Source organism: Arctopsyche grandis, chromosome 2 (genome assembly GCF_051622035.1).
Source record: "Arctopsyche grandis isolate Sample6627 chromosome 2, ASM5162203v2, whole genome shotgun sequence".
Lineage (NCBI taxonomy): Eukaryota > Metazoa > Arthropoda > Insecta > Trichoptera > Hydropsychidae > Arctopsyche > Arctopsyche grandis.
This window is the reverse complement of record NC_135356.1, coordinates 11,033,888-11,058,578: the sequence shown is the minus strand read 5'-3', so window position 1 is coordinate 11,058,578 and position 24,691 is coordinate 11,033,888. Positions and strand designations below refer to the sequence as shown.

Sequence of the window (24,691 nt, the reverse complement as noted above, 5' to 3'; positions counted from 1 at the left end):
CAAGTCCTTAGTACGTCCATCTGCCATCGATTCGTTTTGACTCGAGTGTTTCAAGTATTCGAATCATCTCTCCCCGTGTATTTATTTTCAATCAACACAGTATTGTAGTTTAATAACTAAGCTTCCTCATCTTACACTCCATATCAAATGCGAGGAACGTGATGTTTTCAATAAAATGAATGCGATATAAATCGTTTTCAACATTCAGTTTACATACATAAGTAGATGCTTCATTCGAGGAACGTTTTATCATTTCTGCACTTTTTATTTCAATCGCTGCCCTTTCTCCACGTGTCATCACTGGCGAAGACTGCACACGAACCAATATAAAATATATAATACCCTACATTCGTCCGCACGCCACTTTATAGCACATACATTGTATATTGCAATTTCAAATGCAACACTTTATGTATATCCACTTGCACATATTTACATATGATCGATTTAATTCAGTGCGAATGATGTCAGAAATAATAAATTTTACCAATGAGTGCGTTGAACGGATGCTGATGATTTTATGCATATCTCGTGAAGAGCGAAAATATTATTTAATGCGAGTCGTGCCAAACGTCAAATACAAAGTCGAGAGTGATACAAATTTTGATTTATTCATCAGAGCGATTATAATTAATTGATGTGTGATAAAAATATACGAAATTTGTACTGATTTTCCTTTATTTTTTCAGTGCTTGCACAATAAAATCAAGTGTTATTTCCGATATGATTTTTTTGACTGATACGTTGCGGCATCCTTTAAATAATTTCGAATAATTCAAGTTTTTAAACATAAATAATGGTATCATGTATATACATATGTATGTACCGAAATTGTTAAATAATAAAAATCAATTTCCTTTATAATGCATCATTTTATATGAAAACTTTTTTTTGTATGGCAAAAATCGTTTCATAAATAATATGAAGCTTTCTTTGTAAGTTATTCTAATAATTTAAAAGTGGTTTAAAAAGCTTTGACGATTAATATTTTATTTTTGTAATATATGTTCGTTCTAAATACAGACTAATCAAAATTTAATATAAAGCTAATACTTATTTATTTAAAACATATTTTTACAATTTATAAAGTTTTAACTCAAACTATTTAGCATATTAGCAAAAGGTATGAAACAAAGAAAAATGAAAAAAAATGTACATATAATGATATAAGGAAAAATAACACTTTAAGTCGACTTAAAATTTAGAAAAAATCTACAACTTAATATTTATCATTTCATTATCCAATAGGAAGTATAAATATAATGATATTTATGTTGAAAATACACATAAATATTTCAAAAACAATGAAAACGCGATCAAGGAGCGATGCAGAGTACATCTTAAAGTCGAAATTTCTCACATTAAAGTCCGATGCACTCAAAAAAGTATATCGGCATAACGAGGAGAGATTGGAGACGGAATACGTGAATGAGACGTACGACAAGGGTAGTGGATATAGTATATAGAATAAAGAAATTTAAACGACAATGGGCAGGTTAATAGTGCTGGAACCGTACCCGAGATAATGTAAAAGGCTGAAAGGAAGGCCGCAAGAAAGATGGGTGGACGAAATTTAAAAAAAAAAAGACGAATTGCAGCGTGTTGGAGAGGCCTTCATCTAGTAATTTAATAATAAATGATTATGACATACTCCATATCATCATCATTATCTGTTATTGATGATGACATACTTCATATCATCATCATTATCATTCAAAGCCATTCGAGATCCACTGCTGGGAAAGGCTTTCACTCGTCTCTGTTTACAGCAACTCCCATCCCACACATTTTTATAATTTCATTCACTCATCTCTCTTGCGGCTTTCTTTGCACCATTTTACATTCTTTCGGGTACCATTCAAGCACTTCTTTCGTTCTTCTAGCTACGTGACCTGCCCATTACCATTTCAATTTCTTTACCCTCACCATTACATCAACCACCTTTAGCATACTTATTCCGTTTTTATATACATACATATATTCATACTTATTAAATTAAAAATAATCGATTAACTGAGACTTTTTTTTTCAATCAAGTACAATATTCCACCTCCCACCCGAATTCATATTTAATATATTAACATTTAAGCATTTTTTTCTATTTTGTACATAATAAATTTAATATTATTTAACCAGTAAATATAATATTCCATTTTTTATTAGTATATCTGTTCCTCTCTTTTCCTTGCTACTACTACTCTATTGCGTCATTTATATGAAGTCTCTCGCCAAAAATAATGCTGTAAATATTGACACTACTTTTAAACGGGCTCGCTGCGAACGCGCCTCGCTCCGAATTACATATCCCTAGTTACGGTCGACAATAATTCGGGAACTTTTTTTTTCACATTATATATTGGATATGTATTAAACATGCCTACGCATATTTAATGCATACTCGATTCCGAGAGAAACTAATTCACTACGACAAACATTGTACTTTCTGCCGTACAGGCAAGTCTCTTGGGAAGGGTAGAGCGCTCTGCTCCATGATTAAAAGTAGTACTCGGGTTCAAACTTTAGTACAAGTCGATAAACTATTTGGTTTTAGTTTCCTCAGTTCATTATTGAAATAGTTCTTTGGAAAAGTGCTACAAGCAAATATTCATCACTCTTTCCGCTTCCGATACTGTCTTCTTCCTAGTATACCTACTTTGCTAATTAACTTACTGAAGAAAGAAATTTCTAGCGAAGCGAAATAGCGGTGTTTTATAATGCAATTTATGTTTGAAGTTTTTAAAATGATTTTTCGTTACGATTGATATTTAAAAAGTATTAGTTATTTTCATTGACTTACTGTCAATCGAAATAGATCCTCGTACGATTTGTGTTGATTGCTGGATATCCAACTAGCAAAGAATCACAAACAACTGTTTCATTGAAGTTCGAACAAATACACGAACTGTCATGTCAAACGTCAAAATATGACAGATAAAAATCAAAGAGGGAACGGCGATGAAACGACACAATTCCATATTACATCAAATCAAACAATAAACCCAATCTCATTTTATCTCGATACATAATTGTTTTTTCGACCGAAATGTCGTTTAACACATGCATTGTAATACAAAGCTTGTGAAACAGTGAAAAATTCAATGCTATCAAATAATTGAAAAGCCCGTATACAACGGTAAAGTTATATTATATACTTCCAATATAAAATATAATATTATATTACTTTACCGTTGTATACGGGCTTTTCAATTATTTGATAGCATTGAATTTTTCACTGTTTCACAAGCTTTGTATTACAATGCATGTGTTAAAACGACATTTCGGTCGAAAAAACAATTATGTATCGAGATAAAATGAGATTGGGTTTATTGTTTGATTTGATGTAATATGGAATTGTGTCGTTTCATCGCCGTTCCCTCTTTGATTTTTATCTGTCATATTTTGACGTTTGACATGACAGTTCGTGTATTTGTTCGAACTTCAATGAAACAGTTGTTTGTGATTCTTTGCTAGTTGGATATCCAGCAATCAACACAAATCGTACGAGGATCTATTTCGATTGACAGTAAGTCAATGAAAATAACTAATACTTTTTAAATATCAATCGTAACGAAAAAATCATTTTAAAAACTTCAAACATAAATTGCATTATAAAACACCGCTATTTCGCTTCGCTAGAAATTTCTTTCTTCAGTAAGTTAATTAGCAAAGTAGCGCTGTGCAATTTAAATTTCGCAAACAGGTGAAATGGAAGAGTGAAGAGGGGGGGGGGGGGGGAGTAAGATAATAACATTAAATAACGCTTCAGTCTTTATTAATTTAGCACTACACCACTGAAGTCTTTATTGAATGACATAATAAATTACAGCAAACTCGCCGTCAATTTATTAAACACATGCTAAACCGGACGTAAAAAAAATTTAATGGCCGGCTATTGCGTAATGCCATAATTACGTACGCTTGTCATTAATCAGTTGATGATTTGAGTCCAATTTTCTAAAAATATATGCTAATATAAATCACAGACAAGTCACTCAATCAATTATAATACATTTATTTACTTTTAATACACAAGTATACCACAGTGTCTCACAGGTCACCCCAATATGACACTGTGGCCAGAAAACATGCTACGGTAATCATCGTAGCAGGCTATACTACGAGCGATTTACCAAGCAACTGATTGCCCGTATTCGTTTCTGAGAATCTTTTATCGAACAAAGATTCTTTTGTCAATTGACAAATAAACGACTCTTTGTCGTTTCACATTATACATATCTATAAAAGTTTCTAGCTACGGACTAGGTTTTTTGCTCGTATCATCTGGCCAATTGTGTTGCGTTGTGAGAAGAAAAGCCATATCAGTCCAACCGATTGCTCAGCAATCGAGCAACCTGCCGGGCGATGGATTGCCGGCAACAAATTGCCTGATCTGTGGTCTTTTTACCAAACACTACTAACTTGTGAAATTAAACCCTTAAAAATTCTTCACAAGTAGTCGAATTATAATATGTACATATAAAAAACGGAAGGGATTTATCTATGATAATTTCATTGGATGAATTATAAGTAAAAACTACCTACATACGAGCATAAACAATAGAAAAATTAATTTATTAATTGAATTAATTTTCGGTAGATGGCACTAAATGCTCGTGACACTATTTTCCAAGAGGAAATTTCAAACTCATGACCGATTACACTTTTTTTTTTTAATAGCTTAATATGCCAACACCCATGCGATGTGTCATCGGGTACAACACTAGTATAACAGTGACCAATTTTTGTTGTCTAGAGCATGCTACAAATTTCGGAAACATTGATGTAAGATATTAGTGACTAGAGACCGGAATCTGAAGGGGCTGTTTATTGTTCAAAGATTGTAAATGCATTGTTAAAGGTTTGCCGAACCTTTTTTACAAAGGATTTACAACAATGGAACAATAGGCGGCGCGTTTCCGGCCCCTTCAGATTCCGACCTCTAGATATTACATCTTGCAATGGGAGAACTTAAACCGGCGCTTCCCAATTATTTCACTTGTCACACCCTCCCCCATCCCACCCCGGTCCGCTCCCCTCATCCGACATCCTTTGAGATGAGCAGAGCGAATGGGGCGATAAGCGTTGCTCTGCCACCTGTAAAAAAGGATTTTCCACGCGAGCAGCCACGTTTGGATTGATCCTGGCCGCACCATCAGTGAAGTGACAGCCTTCAGCTGGAGCATTTCCCCTCTACCTTCTATCTACCTTCATCCACGGCATCTGGCGCGGCATGAACCTTCTCCTGCGCTGTCTCAAAGGGCTCCTCTTCCGCGGCGGTACATTCGGATCAATCTCCCGATCGCAATTTCCATTTGCAAATGTCCGAAAGTGTCTGTCGTCGGAGCCGGGGCCACCACATGGCGCCGCACTCCTTATAAGGAGCATCGGCAGCCATTATTATTATAGTATATTATGCATTATAAAACGTGTTGCGACATGCTCTCAACCTCGAAACAAAGCGCCTCGGGTGTTTTTTGTAAAATTTTAATGTGCGTCTGTGTTGTTCAAATCCACTCTAATTTATATTATGCACACGGTGGAAATCGGTTTACGTGAAATGATATTATATTCTGGCCGAAACGTATTTATCATACACGTATTTTTACTTTTGATACAATACAAAGATTTTGCGTCTCACGTAGATAAAAAAAAACAGTGGCGTGTCATCAACAGTGTGAGCCCTGGTGCAAAGCTTGAAAATGGGGCCCCTCGTATTTATTTTTATAAACATAATAAATATTAACATATGAAATCTTTTGTGTGCAGTTTTTATGAATAATTTATCAGCGGTGTGGGCCCTGGTCAGTGGCGTAGCGAGACACACTGAATGGGCGTATCTTATTATTATTTCTAAGAGCTTCTCCTACATTTCTTTAAATATAGGAATCACCGTTATCGATTATTGTCAATACAAAGATAAAATACTCTAGGGAGTGAAATTTGCTAAGAGACGCAATGGTACAGATTTGACCTAGCAGCTTTTTTTGCATTTGCAAAACTGTCTAGAAAAAAGCACGTGATCGGCATCCCGCTGTGAAAAATCTGCACGGGTTATTTTTTTTCGACAAATTTCTCCTACATTTCTTTAAATATACGAATCACCGTTATCGATTACTGTCAAGGATTTAAGCGCGTGCCTCTCTGTGTATTTTCGCCTTTATGCTCGCACACAGCCCTACTTGAGGCGCAGACACACAGAACTGTACGGAACGGTATGCCTAGGTAGACTCCAGTTATGAATGGGCGTGTCTTCATGTCAATGTTTATTCTTACGATCTTATTAATTCAAATGTGAGAATCACCGTTGTCGATCACTATCAAACCTATATCAATACATGGATAAAATATCACCGAAAACACTGCAGGGAGATTTGGCTTGGATCGCCATAGCATGGATTAAGCGTGCTAGCAGCTTTTAACATGTGCAAAACTATCTAAATAAAAGCGCCCGGGGCAACCATTTTTTTGTGTGCCACTCCCCCCCCCCCCTCTACCTTTTGTTATATATAAAATTTGAGAAGAAACAATCACATAATATATACTTTATTTTATGAAAAAATGATCAAAAACTTTTGTATTTTATATTTGTATTGAAAGCGTTGTCTTAAATGCATTTTCCGCTTTCACGGTCGGGCTCAAATCTGGGGTCGCATTATTGCTTTTAATACAAAGCCACTCATAAACTTATAAACTTGAAGAACACTCATAAACTTGGAATTTTTTTGGTGAATTTCGTAGACGGATTTGTCGCCCGCTCACATTATACTTTTCGAGATGAACCTAATTTACTATGAGACAAAAATAAAAATATATATTTTACTTTCGCGGCACTCACAAAGCTGGTGCGTCCAGGGCATCAATACGCCCTTGTTACGCCACTGGCCTGGGTACAGAGCTTTAAAATTGTGCCTCCTTTAAATTTTTTTAACTTAAATTTTTGCATGTAGTTTTTATGAATTATTTAGATAAAATATGTTTAATAATCATTAGCTGTAAATTTGAAAACGGCTTAAAAATACGAACACAATGTTTATTACATTTTTAGTAGTAACATTTTATGTATATAATTTTTAGTAGGAAATATTTTTTGCTTAATTTAAACAAACGTTCATTTTCGAAATCTCCGCATATAAAAATAAATCAGATCAATTGGAATACGACCTTAATTCTGATATTTATTTTTGGAAATACACACAATGATAATTGTGACAAGTTCTTAACAACATATGTAAGTTCATATTACCTACGTATTTCATCGTGATTTTTTAAAAATTATATACATAAAATCTTATATCGAAATAAAACTAAAACATTCCATCAGACAAAAGATTGTAGTTTTGATGAAGCTAAAAGTTTTGATTATTTAAATATTATTAAAATAAAATATATGCGTATTGAAAATGTGATTTATATATGTTACATATACATATAATTATATAATAAAATCAAACATACAATTTAATGATAGCAAATAACATTTCATATATTGTTTCTTTTCTTTGTTGTTACTACTGTATAGTACTTATAAATGGATAAGCACATTTTTTTGTCATACAATTTACAAGGTTGGAATGTTTTAGACTTTCAAATACAGAAATAGATTTAATAAGTACGTATTTATTACTAAAAGAAATTTAAATCTTTACCGTTGAATAAATTTATACTCCCTGAAATGGATACAATATATACACACAAGTTTTCATTTTAGTGTACATACAATCAATTTTTATTTCTCTACTCAGTTTTGATGTATCAATTTAAAATTTATGTATAATATTTATTAAAAAGCGTAATACAACTTAACCGAATCTAACATTGAATCTTTTATCGTTTCAGATGCGACAGCAGGCGAAGGATCAAGCGCTGTTAACACTTCTAGTCCCGTTAATAAACGTCGATTCAGCGGGTGAGACTATGATTTTATTCAATCACCTCATTATTCAATTGATTTCAATTTTAAAACTGCCGTTTCTATTGTCGAATCGTTATTGCGGTGGGAGGGGGTGAGTCTGTGTACTTGTCCTCATCGTATTTGCACATCACATCAATTGGTTACATATTATTAGAGATCGGAGACGAAAATTTTCAGCCTCAACCTTTTTAAAACCATGATGACACTCTTCTAAATCGACACATGCTATAATACGTATAATGTAACTAGGCTTAGTTTACCTAACTATTGTTATAGAACTCTTATCGCCTTTGTACACGGCTTTCAATTGTGCTTTGTTATATAATATAATACATATGTCCTGTACACAATACGTCTTGATTAATTTTCAATTGTGTGCATGCGCACCGTATTTTTCTCATTCAATGATTTGTTATCTCATTCCTTAATGTATTTATAGTCTGTGTAAAAACTTAATCAGTGTTGAAATTGGTTTAATATCGATCTGTTGTATTTTTCAGGAGAAGATGGTTGCCACCACCGTTGAGGAAGTTGTCACAAGGAAAAGTAGAAAAGACTGTAACTCCGCTCAAGAAGACTGTTTCTGAGAAACGATTCGATGTAAACATTTTTTGTATACATATTGAATATGAATTTTGATTGAGTTTCACTACATGAATTTTGTATTGGATTTCAGTTGCCGTTTGCCGACAAGTCGAGTGTTAGCGAGGCTGAAAATGAGAATGGTTCCGATGACGACATAACGAGGATAACTCGTGACTCATTCACTTCAGGTCCGCAGATGGAAGAAGGAGAGGATGAAGCGTTAGTCGAATTGCCACCTCCGATGAAACCAATTCAGGTATATATATATATATATATATATATACATAGATGAAAGTCAAGAAAAAAAAGTCCAAATGATTAGCATTCTTATAAGATTAATTCAAACTTCTAATATTTATAAGACCATGCTGATGAAACAATGCTATTTTCCAGGACCCGACGCTAATGCAGCCTGTTCCACCTTCATCGTCACTGAATTCGTTGCCAATACTATCGTCGCAACCGAAACGCGTAAGCTTTACATAATTCTAATAATCAAATTGAAATTTCCATATTACATATGTATATTAAAGAAAAACGTTATCAACATTCTTAACATAAATACATCGTTAAAATGTTCACTTAAAACGCAATTTATGACTCATATATGTATACATTCAGACTATTGATTATTTTATATAGAACACTTCATACTAATTTTGTATTCCTTCTTATTAGTCGATATGGTGTAGTTTTTTTGTTTTAATAATGGTGGCTTGATGATTTAACGTGCGAAGAGGTGTTATTTGCTGAATTTTTCAATTAACATATTTTTGTCTAATATATATATATATATATATGTATATGTATGTATAGTTAGAAGCATTTCATCATAAAATATTATCGAACGGAACCTTTCAGACATCGGCTCTGTCTCTCAAATCAATGGATACTGGCAATCCCTCTGCCGACTTAGCTGAAATCGAACAAATTGTCAAAGAAAGAATGGTTTGCATTCATTTTTCGATATTTTTTAGCGTTTGTAGTTTTTTTTATTCATAACATGCTTGCATTTATTTATATTTTACGTATACAACAGTTTTTTTTAGCTTTTATAGTTTTCATTTTTATTTTATTGCATACAGAGGTGGCTGATCTGTACAATGAACTACATAGGCGTATCAACTTTTATAATAAATATTAAAAAATTTTATGGCCTTTATTTTAAATGTAATAGAAACAGATAATGAGCCGCCACTGATTGTGATTTTTTTTTTATTGTGTGTGTTTTATTATCATTCTATTTTAATAAGCATGTAATATGTTATTTATTTTCGTAATTCGATTTTAACATAAATTTTATTTAAATCTAAGATACATTATTGATCAAAAATTTTGCAATTGTATTTTAATTTGCAGCACTTATAGTTCGATATTAAAAATTACTTGAATAATATTTTCCAACTTGTATTACATTCATATGTATGTTCAGTATACTCTCGGTTATTCTGACTGATAGTAAATGGATAGAGCATGGATTACCAAAACTCCAAATTATGCATTTTTATTCCATTTTAAAATACGGTAACAAATGTCACAGGACTTTATACATATATGTATATACATAGTATGTATATGTATTTTCATACATATGTATAATATGCTCCTTATTAAATATATACCAAAAACCCTTTATTTTACAATTTATTTTAACATATGAAAAATTAAGCGCTGGAGAAAAATCAGTCAAAATCTTGAGGTCGAGTTTTCTCATGAAATTTTTATTAATACTTCAAGGTAAAAACTATTCGCTGAAAAAAAGTAATTCTACTTTTCCCAAAATAGCATAATATTTCATTTAATAATTTATTTAGTTTTCAATAGATGTCATTATATATAATTTATTTCAATAAAATACTAGACTGACTTGTGTACATACAGTTGAAAAAAATATTTTTATTAAATATTGGTTTTAAATATAAATTCATCGAAGCTCATTATTTTCGTGCATGTTTGTTAATAAATCTTTCCTTAAGCTTTATATTAATTTTATTGTAAATGTTTTGACATTTTCAAAACATGCTTCTTTGCATATGATTTTAGATCTATTATTTCTTACTTATATTACTTAAATTACTTTATGTAGTTAATCAAAATTGAGAATTGTTTATACAAAAGTTTACCGGATCTAAAACTATATTAAAAACGCTTCTCAATTGCTAAACAACAGTAGTGTTTGAATACTATAAATACTTATCATGAGCAATACGATTACATCGTTCTGTATCGTTTCAGGAACAGCACAACTCTGGAAGTAGCAGCAACCACCCAAGCTCCAATTCGGAAGCAAACGTAACGCCACTCAACGGCTTGTCGGAGACTTTGACCACTCCTACCGTTCCTTTGGAACTGACCTCTGCAGAAATAGATGCCGCCGAATCGGCAGATAGTGCATTGCAAAAACGAGTTTATGTTATGAAAGAGCTGGTCGATACCGAGGAGAAGTATGTAGAAGACCTGAAAATGGTTTGTGAAGGTTACATAAAGCACATGAGAGATCCCAATTGCAACATTCCAATGCCGGAAGAACTGAAAACGGGCAAACACAAAATCGTCGTCGGAAACATAGAGGCCATATATGAGTGGCATCGAGAGTTAGTATTTCCTTTTTTACCAAACATTTTACATTGGTGTTGCGCTTGTACCGATTTACTTTTAAATTTTTGCATTTTCAACTTCAACTATTCTTGTATTTTATATATTTGTTATGTAGCTCAATACAGCCGGTCTGTTTGAACTAAAACTACGCCATTTTTCAAAATTATTCAGAAGAATATACATATGTGGTTACAAATAAAACGAATAACGAACATTTTTTGAACAAGTTTTTGTCAATAGTGATATAAATACGTGTGAAATTTGCAGAAACATCTGAAACTATTGTGAAAGTGATAATTCATATTCAATATCAGACTTCATCTTAAGTGAAAAAAATTTTGTCAGACGAAAAAGCGAAAGCAACCTGATATGAGGCTTGTAATTATGGCAAATTGAAATGATGATGCGGATAAATGTGTAAAAAGTTGACAGTAAATGTAATAGAATTAATGAATGATATCCAAAAGTATGCTTGAGAAATCGAAGTATGTAAGTTGAATGGACGCTAAGGATCAGAGAGACTTTCATCCAGCAGGAAATGTTGAAAAATGATGATGATTATACAATAAGAATAAATTACATAATATACGTACATTTATTTATTCAAGAGGGTTTTATAATGTAATATAATTGCGAGTGAATAATTTTATTAAAATGAAGCAATAATTATATACATATTATAATTAATAAAATAAAGCAATAATTATAATATGTATATAATTATTGTTTTATATCATCTAACACTATGGTGGCCGCTGACTCATATTTGTATCATGTTGGGTGCACAACGCTTACTGGCCACTGATACATATTGTATATGATTAACGACTGCGCGAACTGTTTCCGTCCGCTGATATATTTTTTTATCACGTTTTCATCAATCGTTTGTGGCCGATGATTCAATTTTGTATCACGTTTTCTTCATAAACGAAAACGTCATACAAAAATATATCAGCGGATTGAAAAATATATTTTGCGCGAAAAATATATTCGCGCAATCGTGAATCATATATGTATCAGCGGCCAGTAAGCGTTGTACAACCAACATGATACAAATATGAGTCAGCGGCCACCATTGTGTTAAAATATCTCGGGATATTCTGAATTTTAGATCTTTAAAATTATATTTGAATGTAGTTTTGCTAAATTTAACCAATCTGGGTAATTTGTTGACACTCACCACTTTACGAATGTGTTTTAAAATGTAAACGCAGCTTATATTATTTAATAATATAGAGAAGTGATATATGTAATGACACATGCTGTAGGTTGGCCATCACTGATATATACATACATATATAGTCTTTCACTTTTGAACATCTTGAATGTCAAAGTCTTAACAATAAACACGATTAGCCTATTCGTTGCTTTCATTTTCTATCTCATATATCAATTGAGTCTTATTCTGACGAAAGATCTAATGATCTGAGTCGATTGTCATTCATTATTTTCGAATGCTGCGATTGTTTTTTACATTATTATCGTGTGGGTTGGTTTCATCAGGCAAAACTAAGTATATTTTGCATGCGAGTAGTCGATTGTTTTAATATTGCGCAATTATGTTGGCAAACGTAAGCGATTATCATATATAATAAAAATGCTTGCGATTCAAAATTTAAAAACATAATATGTTCATGAAAACACTCGAATGATTGGTAGCTGCATGGCAATATTTTTTTCTTGTCGCAGTTACCTGCTGGGTGAACTTCGCAAATGCCAGGATAGACCGGAAGAATTGGGGGCGCTGTTCACCAAGTGCGACCGCAAGCTGTCCATGTACGTTGTATACTGCCAGAACAAACCGATGTCGGAGATAATCGTCTCCGAGTTCATATCGACGTACTTCGAAGACCTACGGCAGAAGATGGGCCACAAACTGCAGGTAAGCGCGAAAATAGTTACGATAAGTCTCCACGCGTGACCATCTCGATGCTGACCGGTCTTGTTTCTCTTTTCCAGTTCAACGATCTGCTGATCAAGCCAGTGCAGCGTATACAAAAGTATCATTTGTTAGTTAGAGACATTCTGAGGCACTCGGAGAGAGCCAGACGTCCTGAAATAGAGCTGAAGGCTTTGCGTAAGGCTGCGGCCATTACATCACAGATACCCGAAGCCGCTAATGATATGATGGATGTTGGACGTTTACAGGGTTTCGACGTAAGTATATATATATATATGAATATGCATGTGATTTAAGTGATGAGTAGGTTTTTTTTATTAAATGTGGTGCATTTACGCAGGGGAAAATAACCGCTCAAGGTAAATTATTACTACGGGGGCCACTCATTTGTACTGATATTTCGACGAATGAAACAAACGCCGGCAAGTCGAGGGAGCTGCAAGTTTTCCTGTTTGATCAAAGTATTATATTTTCGGAAGCTTTCGGCAAGAAAACACAGTTTACAAGCCCTTCCTACAACTATCGAGCTCATATTCAGGTAGAGATTTTATTTATTTAATTAGCAGTTTCTACTGCGCGCGAATTTGACTTTGCAATTGCGATCTTTGTTTTTGCTGAAAATTGTCGTTGCATTTTATTTTCAACTTAGCGACTGTTTATTTTTTGTGTAAATGAAACTTCTGTATACGAGTATCGTATACAGAAGTTTGCATCTGTGCATCTGTGATTTTTAATTTTGTTTTCTATATCTGTGCGTAGGTTAACAAAATGGCAATGGACCCGGAGAAGAACGGTTTCATTTTACGTTCGACCGATGCTAATAAACCGCCGATCCGTTTCTTCTTGAAAGCTTCCGAGGCCGAGATGCAAGATTGGATGAACACCATATCGATCATTTTGCAGAAACAAACGGAACTAATAAAAGCTCTGCAAAGTCCTATTGCATATCAAAAAGAGCGTACGAAAGATAATTTTCAGTGAGTAATCAGCTCAGATGTCTAACTTACCTATTTAAAACAAAACATAAAAAAAAAAACAAAAAACCAAAATTATATAAAGAAAATACTTCTTGCACAAACTATCTAGCATTGAATATATTTATATAGAAAGTATTTTGGGTATATATAATCAATGTTAGCTTTACATCGTTTACGTCTGCCCCTTTTCGAGCAGACGGAATTTATCTTTGAAATAAGAGTCGAATGTGTGGATTTTGAGAAATTAAGAAAATTGCATTTTAATTCAACAGCCTGTGCATGAATTGGTATTTAGTCCGGATTATAACATGATATATTCAACATTTTCTTTAATTTGTATTTATATAATATAAAATAAAATATTGCTACAATAACACACGTGTATATAAACGGTGAAATATTCTTTCAATGTATTCAGCAAAATAAATGTGGAGTTTTAACAACAATTCATTTCACCGCTTATGTACATATACACGTATTTATATATAATATATAATAGCTACTGCAATATATGAAACATTAAATTATTGTTTAATTTTAATAACATTAACAATACTCTGTTAACAAATTTCAAAGTAAATAATCGGCAGCAAGTGGACCATAACATTCTTGAATTTTTGTGCTTTAAATTAATTCCTTTTTCTATATTTACTTTTCTTTCTTTAATTTTTGTGACATTTTTGAGGTTGTAAATATGTATGTGATTTTTAAACATTGTGATTATTAAATTAATTTAATGTATAAAAATAAATGTGTGCGGAGTTTAGGCCAGAACGGTTGCTATTTTATAGTGTGTATGTGAATCGATTGGTTGAATACGTTGGCGACTTTTGACAGAAATGAACGGTAGGTAGCATTCAAATCGATCCCAGTGTATTTGTTCTGATATTGTGTTTTGCGAGCGGCCGTTGAAAATTTTTAAAAACAACCTACTTTCTGAAAAGTGATACTTTCAAGTTATAGCTATTAAATCGATAAGTTTATCGTATGACAATTTATTGTAGATATTTTCGTTTAGACATATATTAATTATTTTTTGTTTATAAATATACTTAAAGCTAAACCGCAATCTTGAATCCGCAAATGTGACTGTCTATTTCTAAAAAATGAAAAAAAAGCAAAAAGAAAATAATATTTTAATGACTGGAGTCGTGTTATTTTTATATATGAAGCGTATGATTTTCAAACATGGGTACATGTGATTTTAGGTTCGGCCGCAACTGAGCGAAAATTTTATAACGGCGTTGTGTTAATACGGAGTAAGCGGATTAAAAATTAAAGTAAAGAAACACTGTGTCGTCGATTTATTAATGTAGGTAGAAAGATTTCAGGAATGTGATGCGACGATGTGTGACATCAAGAAATGGAACGTAGTCTTGAATACGTATTTTTCAATATATAATAATATAACTAGGGATGGGAAATTCATCATGTATATTTCTTTGATTTCGAAATGAAAAATAAAATCAGAAATATTATCCCGTCTCTGAATATGACATTGAATACGTATTGAGAGAAACAGACAACCTAATTTTTATTGTATTGTAATTTAATTTTAATATTTTTTTTTTTAGCATGTATAATTATTAACTGTATGTATTATCGATAATAGTTTGTCATCAGTTCTATAATCACTTAATTGCATTTAGTTATCTAGCAACACTTTCTGGTTCACGTGTATCATCTGCTTGCATCTATCAATGTACGGATGAGAATAGAAAGACACTGATATTTTTCATAACAAATTTTAGATGACGTTTTCAACTCACAGATTTGTACTAATCGTATTGAAATTAATTAATAATAACTGAATTAATTTTTCAACTTTGTATTTTTTCTTCTATTTTTACATTTTTGACGATGTTGACTATACTAATACACTAAAGTGAAGAGAAAAAGGATGTGATAGGTAATTTATGACTGAAATTTAAATATATATATATATATATATATATATATATATATATATATATATATATATATATATATATATATATATATATATATATATATATATATATATCATCATTCACTGTATATTTAAATCTATATTTGCTATTACATATTATATCAACGTATATATTATAATAATAAGCATGCTAATAGTTATAATAAAAATAAAAAAAAATAGCTTGTACAAAAAAGCAATGGTGTTTCAAATAGCCGTTAAATGTGTTTATGGTTATAAAAATAATGAATGTATTTGAAAATATTTCTTAATGTGATTCAATGCTTTTCACATACACTTTCTTGAATATAATCTGATCCTTGTTATTAAAACTAACTCCACCGCTGTAGAATATTCCGCCGTGTACGATTGCAATACAATTTTTGTGACATTTTCTCATTGAAACGATTGAATATTTGGATACACGCTCAAACGTGTCCAAAATGGCGCATAGCGGAATCTTCTGTCAACAATATAAACTTTTCTTTGCATTCTATCTACGTTAATTAATTACCATATATTAAAATGCGACTGAATTGATTTATTTTATTTGCTAAGTAAGTATGTATATTTACATTATTTTTATTCTGTATTGGTGTTCTGATGGTTTATAAATATCATTATCATTTTAATATACATATTCTCTCATTGGTATTATTATGGCAATACACTTTTCGACGTATCGGTGGTCTTCAAAGTCAACGGTGCGAAAGTTTCGTTAATTTTACTATAATTAAATGTATCTGAAAGTGATATTAATGAATTTAAACTATTTTAAAATCAACATCTGCCTTAATTGGCTCTGACGAGATGTCAGACAATATGGAAACATACACAAGGAGGACCAAACAAACCACACATAGTATATACATATATACATATATACATACATACATATATATATATATATATATATATATATATATATATATATATATATATATATATATATATATATATATATATATATATATATATATACGTTTTGTATTTATCGGAAGAAAATTTTGTGTATGTGCTCGACGGTACAAGAATACTCGAGAACGGAAAGACATTTCTATTTATAAGTATGCTTACAATATTCAAATTAGGATGAGAGGTGCACTCGGTTCGAATAATTCTTCATAATCAGATTGCGAAATTAGGGAGATGGTTTTCTCACAAGATAAAATTTCAGTATTGGTTTACAAAATTTGCATTGAAAGATTGTACTATTTTGATACGGTAGCGTTTATAATAAAAAAGTCAAGTAAATATTAGAAAAATTAGATGCTGAAGACCACTGTATTATATCGAGCGTATGTATTTCTCATTTGTTGTTGTCTAAATAGTATATATATATATATATATATTGCAAAATATATAACGTACGATGTATATTCGGTGTTGAATTTCTCGTCACACGCGTATAGTTTCTGGTTGTTTTGGAATATTTTCGACGCGTGCGATTTAGTTATTAATTTTACGACCACGCATACTTTGACGCTTTCTATTTTTCCAATTTTTTTTGTGATACTTTAAATTTGAATTAATTGTATAAAATAATGAATATTATTAAACTCTATCAATGTATGTATGTATAATGTAGTAAAATTGCCATATTAACGTAAAATAATCCGATCCGTGGGTAATTTGTATGAGGTAGCTCATAAGTGATTTTTTTTTTATATTTTACCAATTATTGTAACTTCACGGTTATTATATTTAAATTAATACTGTTTTCATATTAGATAGCCATTAAAAAATGTGTATTTACAATATAATAGATAGTTCGTAAATGTGGAAAGTTGTACGACGACGTGCGAATTTTTAAACATACATAATGTATCGTATTTCATATATATTTTTCTCCATTTGTGGTACAGTTACGGTTTTTGTAGACCGTAACGATATTTGCATATAGTTAATTAATGTTTATTGTTGGTGTTTAAAATTATTTTTAATTCCAAAGTGGATTATACACATCTATTTAGGCTTTTATTTGTTCTCGTGGCATTTCAATGAGACAGGTGTAACAACATGATGCTGTAATTTATCGGAATATATTGTAAATACCTAATTGTATAAAATACATATAATATTCCTTCAAAAATTAGAATAAAGGACAACAAAATATTCTGTAGTCTATTTCAATTGTTTCGTTTGGTTTTTGTATTTTTTTCCGTTCAATTGTTTTTATATCATTTCAACACATTATATGCAATATATGGATTCAAATATTATATACTTAAATTTTCATTAATGAGGAAAACGGAAGTTTTTCAATTGATTGTCATTGAAATGGTCAAATTTTCACTATTTTCTTAATATAATTTGGGGCGTTTCTGGAGGCATACGGTGGAGACTTCGAGAAATATTCAAACCATTCGCAGACTCTTATACGACGCTCTCATCGGCCAACACTTCCATATAATGAGGATCTTCAGAGTAATCATTCTCAAAATTATCTATCGATAAAAATAGAAATAATATATATTATATATATATATATATATATATATATATATATATATATATATATATATATATATATATATATATGTATATACATATACATACATATATATATATTTTGGTAAACGGACTACTAGTCATATGTGAACCAGTCACAGGACAATCGGTCGCTCTAGATCGGTCACACGTGATCACCCGTCACACTAAAATTGTTCACACGTGATCACCCGTCACACTAAAATTGGTCACACCCTAAAATCGGTCACGAGAAAACTGGTTGACCGATTTTAGGGTGTGACCAGTTTTCTCGTGACCAGTTTTAGTGTGACGGGTGATCACGTGTGACCGATCTAGAGCGACCGGTTGTCCTGTGACCGGTTCACATTTGATTAGTAATCACCGAACCATACATTTCATTTCCGTAATCTTTGCAATAGGCAAACTATAAATTTCAATTCCTATTGGTTGAAAAGCCTTTTTTATGAACCTATAATAGGAATCGACTATTTTTATCTATAGAAAACAGCTGTGGAATGAAATATATAAAAAAAATCAGTATATATCGCATCCCTAGAGCGCAAAATAAACAACTAAATAAGACCTGATTCTTCAGAGCAGCGCTTAAAAGATTGAAATAAGCTCGGAAACTGAAAATAAAATTGATATTTTTTTTTATAATTCACTTATGATTTCAAGTCGATTTTAAATTCCTACAGTATTTGTTTACTAGTATTTTTCTTTTAATTTTAAAGTAAAGCTCAATCTAACCTTTGTGCCGTGACGATGCAATATTACAAAACCTTTTCTGATAACACCCTATAGGAAAACTTCCATCTTCCCGATAGACCAAAATAGACTAACCTCGCCTTGCATATCGTGTGCTGTTGTTATTATTTACTTTTTTTGTTTTTTTTTTTGTTTCCCCTTATTCATTTGTGTGCCCTTATGTGGATGAACAGATGGAATCCGGAACAGTGGAGTGTGAAGAGTGCGTTAGATGGCAGCGGCAGTGCAGCATCACGTCATCAAAGGCCGCACATTAAAGCTAACACTATCGATATACCCACACCCCCACCTCCCCCTCCCAATCATAACAAACACGTGTATAACGATTTCGAAACTCCGCAACGGCGTTGGTCGGAAACCAATAGCGAGGCTTTGGTGAGTCATCCGAATTGGAAACACACACACACACACACACAAGTAGACGTAATCGAAAATCGATACTTTTAGTTTTTTTGAATTGGAAACTTTCTAACTATCACTATATCTATGTAATATGAAGTGTCTCATTCCAAAAACGGCCGAGTCCGTTTCGGGTATTTGTTGCAAAACCTATTTTTTCCTACATACATGCATTTTGTTTGAAAGCTTTTAGCAAGCATATTATAAATATTATTAGCATACAAACAAATAGAATGTGTGAAATAAAAAAAATCAGTTTCGCATTGTATCCAAAATAGACCTATCCCTTTTCAAATTAGACGCATCGTATAAAATATGTATATTAGTAGCATGTGTTTTCTAACAAAATTTACTGCTGTTTTCCAGCTAAAATAACTCGCTATAAACACTTGGGTTTTACTTTGTGGTGATTGGATTACTTTTAAGATTTAACCGTTGGTTTATTCAGTATTTTGATCGTGCGTCGTTTAAAATTCAAGGTTTTTAAAGGTACACACATCTACACCTTTAAATTGCATGTGATTTTTAAATATTGTTAACTAGTGCGGTAAGAAGATTAATAAAATAAAAGTACTAGTTTCTACGTTGACTATTCGCAGTGATTTAAATCATTTTTAACAACAAGATGAAATCTACTTCACCGAGAGCTTTAATCCGAATCAACCATACTAACAATCTTATCTCTTTCTACAGCTTGCAATCTATTTTCTATTCGCTTCGAATGATCTACATAAAATGTTGACTTTATACAAATAACTGGGTTGGATTGATCATTTTTTTTAAATATTTTTACCCTCTAATCTGGCAGAAGATGTCTGAATTCACATATGAAAATCGTATTGAATTCAAACGCATAAAATAATGTTATTTATATACTATTTTGTTATCATTAGATATAATGGAATATTCTGATTCTACTATAATAATATACTTGTGTTGAATATTGTATTTCAACACTTGAACACCTGACATACTATAAAAATGCTTCAATTGATCAAATAAATCCAATCTTGTTATTTTATATTATTTTGAAAAGTTGAAATTTGTATTTAAGGTAAGTTGTATATATTATTATTATATCCAATTAAAGGTTTGAAATTTAACAGACATATACATATAGATTTTGACTTTCAAAGTGTGTTTTACCTGTGGTTCTCAACTATTTGTTCTACAATAGTGCACACGGATGTTTCTGGGCATGAACTTTGCAGAAAGATTTTTGCGGACGCAAGCTTTCCGTACACTGATTATTCAGTTAATAAGTGATTAAGTCAGAGGTTGTATAATCTAAACGTTTAGGTTTTTTTTTTTGGTACTTTTCTGCTGTCGCTGATTAAAATATTCTTTTTCATTTGTTAATTTATATATATTTTTTTTATTTGTTAATTACACAATTATAAATGACATGACAGAGGCCATAATAGTTTTATATAATTCAAAAGTCCCCACATTCCCTCGGAAGTCCTATTTATCAACGAAATTATATCGATGATTCACTTTTAAATTGTAAAATCCCGTTTTTTCCAATTCTTCAGTCAACGTTTTTAACAAATCTTCTTCTTCTTAATGCCCTGTCCGCATCCGGACGTTGGCGACCACCTCGTCGTTTATTTGAGATATCTGCATCGGTCTTCAGCGGCTCGAAATAGCTCTTCGGTGCTCATATTGGTCCACATGCGCATGTTTCGAAGCCAAGACAACTTCTTCCTGCCAATCCATTTTCTACCTTCTATTTTTCTCATGGTTATCAAACGGAGAAATTCATATTTTGGACCCCGTATCATGTGTCCGAGGTACTCCATATTTCTCCGCTTGATGACAGAAACAAGCCTCTCCCTATCATGCTGAGGGCAGCTTCATTTGATACTTTTTTGGTCCATGGGATCTTCAGCATACGCATGTAGACCCACATACAAAAGCTTCGATGCGGCTGATCATCCTGGTCTTCAGAGTTCACGTTTCACATTCATGTAGTAACTCTGTCCAGACGTAGCCCTCTGCGAATGTCAAACGTGTACGAAGATTGAGATGCTTGTTTGTAAGCGCCGCTTTCATTTTGATAAACGCTGTTCTAGCCATCTCGATGCGGATTCTTAAATCTTCATCTGGGTCCATCTTCTAATTTAACCAAGTACCCAGGTATTTTAACAAATGTTTGACCAAAAAACACTTAAGGCTTAGTCAACCAAAGATCCACTGTGGAGGAAGCACTAGGCCAGCTTGGTTCTTGCGCTTGGTGAACAAGCTCTCGAAATAATCTATGTACATACATATGTATGTCTGGAATCATGTATGGAAAAATCAATGTGCGGAAACATCTTTCCGCAAAGTTCGTGTCTGGAAACATCCTATACTGAAAAATAACCAAACCTTGCAATACATAGATATATAATGAAAAATTTTGGTTGTAGTAGTTTAGATAAAAGAATACGTCATTAGCTATATTTCACAATTTATGTACTAGAATTTTCAAATAATAATTATTCTAAATATAAAAAAAATACAATTGAATAACAACTTGTTACTTAAATTTTAATTCTTTATTTTTTCAAATATAATACATAGTAGATAGAATATACAAGTAGTCTAAATATTTCATGGAAAAGTACTGATATTTGATTGCAGAATTCCATATATGTTAATACTTTGCTCTACAAAGTACTGTTACGTTTCTTATGACACAATATCATTTTATAGCACTGTGTCAGATCTCATTTTCGTAACTCAGATTGATACATACTCCAACCATCAGTTAGTAAGCACTGTATTGTATGTAGAACTCATATTATTATTCTCTTTTAACAATAGAAAAGCAATGAAGTATCCAATTGCATGGAATAATACAAATGAAACTAATTCAAATAGATCAAGTTAGTTTGGGATGTATGGTTTATTGAAACTAAACAAATTCTACTATACTCTAATCTACTAATGATACAGAAAAGGCATGAAATATTATTCAAAATTTTACTCGAGACCCTTTTAAGTTGTCATGCATGTTTTTCTAATATTAGCGATGCGACAATCTGGAGCCCGGCGTCGCCGGCACAAGGAGGCCTTGGGGCTTCAGATTCAGAAAGCCAAGTTTCACCGTTCGCAAAGTCTCCGACAGCGCGCCAGGCGATGGCACTATAACCGAAGTGTGTGCACCCGAGCTCTGCGAGAGGCTCATCAACTCCTCCGTCCCACTAGGGGGCACAGTCGTCCTCGAGTGCTCGCTCCAACGAGGAGCCCGGCACGCCAGCGCATTGTGGAGAAAAATCTCGCCGGACGCACGTCTGCTTTGTCCTACAGACCGATACTCCATCAGTTTATCGAAAGACGGTCTGGCACGACTCACCATAAAAGATTGCAAGTCATCCGATTCCGGCACATACTCGTGCTCTATATCGAACGAGCTCGGATCCGTTCAAAGCTGCTGCGAACTACAAGTCACTAACGATAAGGCTGATGACAAAAAGAGTAACGGTGCTGAATATGCTCCTCGCACGCCAACTTCACCTGATGACATTTGCTCTTGGGAACAACAGCAGTTGTATAGAAGGTAACTAATCTATTTGTATAAACAGTTCAATCAATATCAAGTTCTTTTGACATGAATTGGAATTAATATCTATTAATGTTGGTGTTACAGGTATGAGGAGTTGCAAGAGATCGGTCGTGGAAAGACTTCTGTGGTGCACGTGGCCAGGGACAGGGGCACCAATCAACGGGTCGCTCTGAAACAAATATCCTCGAAACAGACCACACCTGATCATGCTCAACGTGAATATCGATTACTGTCGTCAACTCAGCACCCCGCTCTGCCGAGAGCACTAGCTTTATTCAGAAATGCTCCAATATCGTTCACGGATACCATTGTCATGGAGTTGTAAGCTTTAATCAATACAAATTATATATGGATGTAAATTCATTGGTCGAATTTATCGAATTGTTTCATACCTTTCAGAGTCCGAGGCCCACATCTGTTCACGTATGTGACTGAAAAGAAGGAATACAACGAGTATTCAGTATCTGAATACACCAGGCAAATAGTGTCGGCACTCGACTGGTTACATCAAAACAACATTGCTCATTTAGACATTAAGGTGAAGAACCGTGTTTCCCAAATTACACGTATACCAATGCCTCGCTTTACGATTTAGATATGTTCCTGTTGATGGAATCATTTATTTCCATACAATTTTCATAGGATCGGTTAGAAAACAATTAGAAAGACTAACTTTTTTTTTACTTCTTACTCGTTTGCTCAATGCTGAGTGCCGTGGTCATTGATATTATCTGGAATCCGGTGGACGATCCACCTCCACTCCTCCCAGTCCTGTACCAAGTGGAAATCAGCGTGTAGGGAGGATCCTGTCAGTTATTTAATTTGATCTGATCATCTTATGGGATTCCTTCCCTCTAGTGTTTTTCCAGCTTCCTCATTCTTCCTGGCAAAATGGCCAAATCACGAAAGAATCCTTTTCCTACATGTTGTGGAGAGTTTCTGAAACTGTTGGCTTTTTATAGATGGAAATATTAATGTGTCTTGCGGTCCATGAGATGCCCCAAACACCACATTTCGAAGGCATCTAAACATGTCCCTTTCTCGTTTTTTAAGATGGCACCAGACAGCTTTTCTTTCTCCTTGTTATATAGTGGGTTTTCCATATCTACATCAGACTGACCATCACCGTTTTTTCCGTTTCTATTCTTCTGTAAATTTTTGATTGTCATCCTCCTCTCAAGGCACCGAGTTGGATAAAATTGTAGTTGTATAAATCGTAGTTGGATAAAACTTCGTCATAGTCATTTAGGGCATTGGATTTTATGAGAGACTCGAATCTGTCAATGAATAAGATTTTTGTTTAACTCCAGACCCAGGTGCTTACTCTCAATTTCAATTCTTCGAAATAGTTCTGCCATTTTATCCTCATTTGCTGGCCATTAACAGTGTATCGTCCGCGAATCTTATATTAAGAAATCAAAAAATTATATGTTTGAAGTAAGATATTTTTCATGTTTGAAATGAGGAAACGCTTTTAACAAATTCAAGATCAACTATTAGTCAGCAACTGACTGGCTGATCAATTGTTTTTAAATATTTATAATTGAATCAGATACTTGTCGGAAAGGATAATCCTAACAAC

General features: G+C 32.8%; 1 protein-coding gene across 1 annotated transcript in view; it reads left to right on the top strand.

The window, feature by feature from the left end:
- Window positions 1–24,691, top strand: part of trio (trio Rho guanine nucleotide exchange factor) — a 246,535-nt gene that overhangs the window by 220,400 nt on the left and 1,444 nt on the right. The window contains exons 28-41 of the mRNA XM_077445260.1: window positions 7,837–7,906; window positions 8,413–8,512; window positions 8,589–8,753; window positions 8,891–8,968; window positions 9,359–9,445; window positions 10,733–11,091; window positions 12,785–12,977; window positions 13,055–13,252; window positions 13,336–13,533; window positions 13,755–13,972; window positions 19,334–19,535; window positions 22,574–23,103; window positions 23,194–23,430; window positions 23,509–23,647. Of these exons, the coding sequence (XP_077301386.1) occupies window positions 7,837–7,906; window positions 8,413–8,512; window positions 8,589–8,753; window positions 8,891–8,968; window positions 9,359–9,445; window positions 10,733–11,091; window positions 12,785–12,977; window positions 13,055–13,252; window positions 13,336–13,533; window positions 13,755–13,972; window positions 19,334–19,535; window positions 22,574–23,103; window positions 23,194–23,430; window positions 23,509–23,647 (2,774 nt within the window). The remainder of the gene's footprint in view (window positions 1–7,836; window positions 7,907–8,412; window positions 8,513–8,588; window positions 8,754–8,890; window positions 8,969–9,358; window positions 9,446–10,732; window positions 11,092–12,784; window positions 12,978–13,054; window positions 13,253–13,335; window positions 13,534–13,754; window positions 13,973–19,333; window positions 19,536–22,573; window positions 23,104–23,193; window positions 23,431–23,508; window positions 23,648–24,691) is intronic.